The following is a 6000-nucleotide window of genomic DNA, read 5'->3' as shown; positions in this document are numbered from 1 at the left end:
GCTGGCGTCTTAACTCCCAGGCTCTCTTCCTCTGGGCAGGTGGGCTTGGTTTTTCCACTGGCCCTGAGGTGTGTGGGCTCCCAGAGCAGCGTAAAGTGCTCCGACAGCACCACGCCGCTCCCGCCCGCCCAGTTCTGTGCCGACACATCTCAGGACAGGGGCCACCGCAGTGGTGTGAGTGACACACAGGCTCCACGCAAATCTCCATCTTTACTGATTTAATTCTGAAGTATAACACGTCCTGGGGTGACAGCAAGTGTCTCTACCTCTGCCAGGGCGAGGGCACAGAAGTCCACCGTGGGGGCCTGAGAGCTCTGAGCTCAGAGAGGTGGCAGGAGGGGCGTGTGTGGACCCTGACACACACACACACACACGCACACGCACACCCATGCACACTCTCTGCTCAGCCAAAGGCTTTCTGCAGGCATCTGCCCGCACTCGGAATGATGTCTTTTTCACGCTCCACCAGACCCACTGAAGAGAAGTGGATCGATGTCTTCGGAGAGCCCCGTGCCTGGCTGGGGACCGCGCCGAAGGCGGCTCTTCCCGGAGGAACTCCTGGTGTTCACCAGAACTGGGCCAGTTCCTCAAGCTGAAGAAAGCCTGAGCCACAACAGGGGTGGGTGTGTGTGTGATGGGTGGGGTCAGGGAGGGCGGCAGGGCCCTGACAAAGAGCCAGGCTGCGGGGCGGTGGGGGGTTCCTGGGCGGCCCCGCCACTCTAGGCTCCAACGCCGGCCCCGAAGTGCTAAGCTGAGCTCTGCTGGGTGGCCCAGGGTTCAGTACTTCCTGCATTAGCATGGATGCAGAGAGAGCCCGCCTGGTGGCCGCGCTGACACAGCAGCCAGCATGGGAGAGCCCCACGCAAGCATCTCCAGGCCCCCAGCCCCACCTGAGGCCCACCCAAACTTAAACACAGGGTGGATGGGGCCGGGGGGGGGGGGGGCTGAGGGGTGCGGTCAGCAGGGCGTGTGCAGGAGGAGGGCCCCCTGCAGAGAATGAGCACAGAAAGGCACTGGGGGGGGCGGCAGCCTCAGCCCCCCCCCCCCCCCCCGCAGGCTCCCGGAGTCAGAGGTCGCAGCCCCTGGGGACGCCAGCGAGGGCTCCAGCTTCTCTCTTGAGATCTTCCACCGGCAAGTTCGCTCCAGGCACCGGGGCAGGCCTGGGGACCCCAGGGGCCACGTCAGCAGCGGGGACTGGCCCAGGTGTGTCTCTTGCCTTTGGAGGAGAGAGGAAGGCCACACGTAGTGAGCACAGGGGGCCCTCAGTGACAGCCTGGTTTTGGGGAACGAGGGGCACGTGACGGCAGGGCAGGCAGGCTGTTTGCCGGGACAGCGCCTGGTGCAGCTGGGGCCCATCGTGTTCCTGCACGGTTTTCTCCAGCTTGGGTGAGAGGAGCTTCAGGTGCGCCCCTCCCTAGCTGACGATCCCAGGCTGCGGGATAGGGGCAGTGGGCACGGGAGCCTCGGACTCTCGCCCTTCTCCTCTGGGTGGCCTGGTTCCCACAATGGGGACAAGAAGCCTTCCGGCTGCTCTGCCAACAGAACGGAAGGAAGCTGACCTTGGGGATGCTGGGCAGGTGGGGCTCACGCCACCCCCCCCCCCATTCCAGGGGCTCTGCAGTCTCTGGGTGGGTGGATCTGGGTCCCTCAGGTGCATGGTGGGTGCTGCAGTTCCCAGCCCCGGTGCTCAGAGGCCCTGACAGGGTGTGCAGAGCACGGACGGCAGGGACCACTGCTGCCACTGCTGAGGGGGTGTGCATGGTCACCGTTCTCATTTCAGCCCCCTCGTGGGTTACTGTGGGCAAGCACAGGCCTGGCAGGGCACTCGGTACACGGGGAGGCTGGTGACGTCACCTGGCACTCTGGGAAGGGAGGGGGAGGCCTGCGAGGGGCAGCTCGGTACTCACCAGCGCCCTTTGGGGCGGCCCGGGCCGTGGTGCCCTCCTGAGGGTCTGCAGCGCTCACCCCTGTCTCGCTGGCCAGGCTGCTCTGGCTCCCTGAGAGGTGGCTGGGCGGGCGGGCGAGCCCCGTCCTGGGGGAGTCCAGGCCAGCCCCTGTAACAGACCACGCGAGGGCATGAGCAGCTGAGACTGGGCAGCTCCGAGCTCCAGCGGCTCAGCGGCGGGGATCCCAGGGAAGCGGGGGGACAGTGTCCCCTTGGCCTGCTGAATCCCGTGGGAGCCTGGCTACCAGTCCTTGCATTCGAGGCATCACCAAATCTTCTCCAGTCTTTGGGCCCTAATGGGCCACAGCTGGGTCGGTGTGAGGGGCAGGGCAAGAGCTGTCGCGGTAGAGGAAGGGGAGGGTGACGCTGCCTGGACCCCAGGGCTGGCGGGTTTCCTCTGCACTCTTCTAGAGCAGAGTGATCTGCGTGAAGAGGCCTAGGAGGCCGCGTGGTCCAGGACGGGTCTCACCTCCTGTACCCCTCTGCCTGCTGACAGAGCACCTGCAAAACCGCCTGCGGAGGATTCCGAGCCCATGTCCAGGCTCCGGGGGAAGAGTGTTATGATCAACTAGTGATGCCTGCTGTGGGCATAGGAGTAGGGAGTGGAAGTGCATGTGCCAGGCACTTGCCATCTCTGATCCAGCCCAAGTTTCCACTCTCCGTAGAATTCCTCCCCCATCAGCTCTGACAGCTTGCCCGGTCTTGGTCCCCAGGACGGTACCCCAAGGTCTTTAATTCTGGATTGGGGCAGTTATTATAAAGCTCTGTCTTCTTATGTGCTGAAACCAGCCTCCCCGAAATGTCCAGCCCAGGAGTGACCCCTGCCTGACTCTCAGCTCTCCAGGGGCGACGTCTCAGCAGGGAGACGCTCATGGGTGAGCCTGGGGGGATCCCAACTGTGCAGGCAGAGGGCGCGGGGGCCTGCAGGGCCTCCTCCCCTCCCCTGCACATGTGAGGGCCCCTTCCCACCCCGCTCTGCTGCTGCTCGTCCCAGGCCCAGGCCCACTCCTCTCCCCTGAGCTCGAGCTGCTCCTTGGACACTGGCTGGGGAAGCCCCGACCCAGAGACAGCAAGGCTGAGCCCTATCTGGGGCTTTCTTAGTTCCCCCACTCACCTGATTGCCCCCAGGGTTTGTCGCCTTTCAGGTCCTTGGCCCCAGTGGGTGGGAGTCTGTCCTCCTGGCTGGAGGAGCTGACGTCGGAATCGCTGTCACTGTCACTGGAAGCCACTGGAACAGACAGACATGGGCACAGGAAGCTCCCCAGCCACTGCCAGCAGGCACCGTGGACAGAGCCATGACAGAGCGGCCTGGGACCTCGGCCAGCCCTTCTGTCTGGGGCTCAGGTACCATATCCCGGGTGCTCCTGAGCTGAGGAGGCCGGGACTCGGGCTCAGGACACCTGCGCCAGCAGGGAGGGCTCAGCCCTTGGCTGGCCTCTCCGTGTGTCTTCCTTGTGGCAGGACCAGGCCCTCCCGCCGAGGGAGAAGTCGACTGTCACTTGCTGTGCAGGCAGGGGCCTCTGAGGCCTGCCCCGGGCAACGCTGAGCAGTTCTGGGAAGGACAAGCAGGGCTGACCCAGTGAGCACGCCAGGTGCTTCGCACGTGTGGCTCTGTGCAGGAAACAGCGTCAGCCCCATTTCACAGGGGAGGAAACTGAGGCACCTGGAAGTGGAGGGGCCGGGATGCTAACCCCACTAGGCTGGCTCTGCTGTGCTCGTAACCCCTCGGATGCCACACGGAGCCGGCGGGCCTGGGTCCTTGTCCTGGTTCATCTGGGGCTAAGGCTTGGATGGGTTTGTCTCTGCCCAAACTCAGGTTGGAGCTTACTTCTCCCCGAGGCGGCGTCAGGAGCTGATCAGCTGGTGGGGGTGGGCACTGCCCTCCCGAGGGGACCCACGGCCTTTCCCGAGACGGGGTTAGGTGCTGAGGAAGCGAGCTGCTACCGCGAGAGCGAGCTGCTAGGTGGCGAGGTCTCCCTGGGTGTTCTGGTCTCTCGGGCACACGCTCCTGCCGTGTGACACCCCCGCCGTGTGGTGACCCGGCACGAGGCCCTTGCTGGATGTCACTGCCCCAGCTTGAACTTTCTGGCTGGGCAGCCCACAGTGGGAGTCAGCATGGCTCCTCTCATCCTACATTCTATCACAGCTATCAACCCAGAAACCCAGCGCCCTCGCCAAGCTCCGGGGCCCACACAGCCTCGTGCGTGGTGCTGCTTCCGCCTCTCGCAGCGGGACCGGGAGCTTGGCAGCTGGCTGCAGACCCCCGTCGGTGTTCCTGGTCCTCCCCCGTTTCTCCCCGCTGTGCCGCCTGCTCATGGCGAATCTGACAGACTTCGCTAAGCAAATCTGTCCTCAAGACTTCCCGAAGCCTTGGTTTTAATGAAACGACTCTGGCTCTTTTCATCAATTTATGTAACATCTGGTTAAGTGACAGGATGATAATAACAAGGCCAACTGTCCGGGAACGGAGGGATCAAGGGAGACAGCCCTGGCTGGCGGGTGTTTTCCGCAGGGGATGCTGGGTTGGGGGTTTTTTAGGACTGACTGAGCTCTTTGCACCCAGCAACGTGCTGGCTTTTTAGCGAGATCCTCTCACTCGATCCCCCCAGCGACCCTGAGCCGTAGGTGCCCATCTGGCGGGAGATGAAACAGGAAAACAAATCAATCTCTACCGGGGTGGCTAATAGGTTTTGTCTGATCTGCCCTGTCTGGAGCCCAAGAGAATCGGAGCCTGCATTCAGGCTCAGCCGGTTAGGGAAACCCGTGTGGGGCCAGGGAGGGGAGAGGGGCAGCTTCACCCAGGTCCACGGCCTTCTGGGCAGTCCTTGTGCTTCCGGCACTGCTGTCTGTTAGCTGGGAGGAGGGGCGGCCACAGGTCACCAAGCAACCAGAAGGGTGGGGCTGGCTGATGGCTGGGGCTCTGACATCCTTACCCTTTGTTCCTGGGGCCGGCGGCCGGCACACAGTAGGTGCTCCCCGTAGGTCTGACGATGACCACATAGCTCGTGCCCCTCTTTTGTTCTTGGGTTCTGCTGATTTTACCGCCTACATGGTTTTGGATCAGCTGCCTCCTGGCTACTGTCACTGCTGTCACCGGCCTGGCTTGGTTCAAGGCCTCAACTCCTCCAATCTGGTCGCCTGTGCTGACGTCCCCCGGGGCCCTGCTTACAGGCGTTTCCCTGCCAGGGACGCCACAGTGGAAGCACAACCCCAGCTGCCCCCCACTGCCTGCAGGGCCACGGCCAGGCCCTGCCTCTGTCTCCTTCTCCAGCCGTGCTCCATGCCCCTTACTCTCTCACCTGCGCACCACCGCCCAGGGAAGCCTTCCCCAGTGCCCAGGGCCCAGTGGTGGAACACTCCGTTCATCCAGCTGCAACTGCACACCAACGTCTGGGCCTGCTGTCTGCCTCCACGTCTGGGGCCCCACCAGGCCATGGAGCTCGCTGGGGCACCGGGGCAGAAGGCCCCCGGGGTCCCCTTCCTGGAGACCTGGCCACCGGGTGGGGCGGGAGTGGTGAGCACACCACAGCTCTGGCCTCAGCTGGTTCCGTGACTGCACCTGTCTCTGCCGCTGCTTTGCCCCCTGCTTGCCACGGGGAGCTCTGCTTTGGCGTTTGGGGCTTTTGTGCCGTGGGCTCGAGAGGGGATGGGGAGGAAGGGAGGTTGTGGCTAGGCGCCCCCTTCACAGCACTTGAAAAATGCAAGTAAAACCTTGTCGTCTCTCGAAGCTGCCCTGCGGGTCCTGACGGGGCTGCTCTGACCATGAACCCACCGAGGCCGGCCCTCGTGCAGTCAGTGCTGTGAGCATTTGCGTAGTTTGACTCACTCGCTGGCTGACTAAGCAGCAACCTGTGGGTCCCCAGACAAAAGGGGAGGAGGTGGACTGGGGGGGCGGGGACGCCTCGAGGCCCTCGGGCCAGCAGCTGGCGTGTGCCTCCCATGGGGGAGGGGGTGCTGGCACTGATGGCCCCTGGAGCAAGGGAGGGTGAGCAGAGCAGCCGGGAGGCCGCAGGGGCCGTGGCGGGATGGAACTCCACACTGGCTTCCCTGTGTCT

General features: G+C 63.9%; 1 protein-coding gene across 6 annotated transcripts in view; it reads right to left on the bottom strand.

Moving 5' to 3' along the window:
- Positions 1-203: 203 nt before the first annotated feature.
- Positions 204-6000, bottom strand: part of RPH3AL (rabphilin 3A like (without C2 domains)) — a 129296-nt gene continuing 123499 nt past the window's right edge. For 3 of the 6 annotated variants that reach the window (XM_070061179.1, XM_070061178.1, XM_070061177.1), the window contains exons 7-9: positions 3060-3173; positions 1908-2054; positions 1245-1532 (exon numbers count right to left, since the gene is read on the bottom strand). In XM_070061179.1, coding sequence (XP_069917280.1) covers positions 1399-1532; positions 1908-2054; positions 3060-3173 — 395 coding nt within the window. In that variant the 3' untranslated portion in view covers positions 1245-1398. Of the gene's footprint in view, positions 1217-1244; positions 1533-1907; positions 2055-3059; positions 3174-6000 lie in introns of those variants that run through there. The other 3 variants (XM_070061175.1, XM_070061176.1, XM_002719053.5) reach the window with 2 other exon arrangements.

Source organism: Oryctolagus cuniculus, chromosome 17 (assembly GCF_964237555.1).
Source record: "Oryctolagus cuniculus chromosome 17, mOryCun1.1, whole genome shotgun sequence".
NCBI classification, from domain to species: Eukaryota; Metazoa; Chordata; class Mammalia; order Lagomorpha; family Leporidae; genus Oryctolagus; species Oryctolagus cuniculus.
The sequence above is the reverse complement of the archived record's forward strand: the minus strand, read 5'-3'. Positions and strand labels throughout refer to the sequence as shown.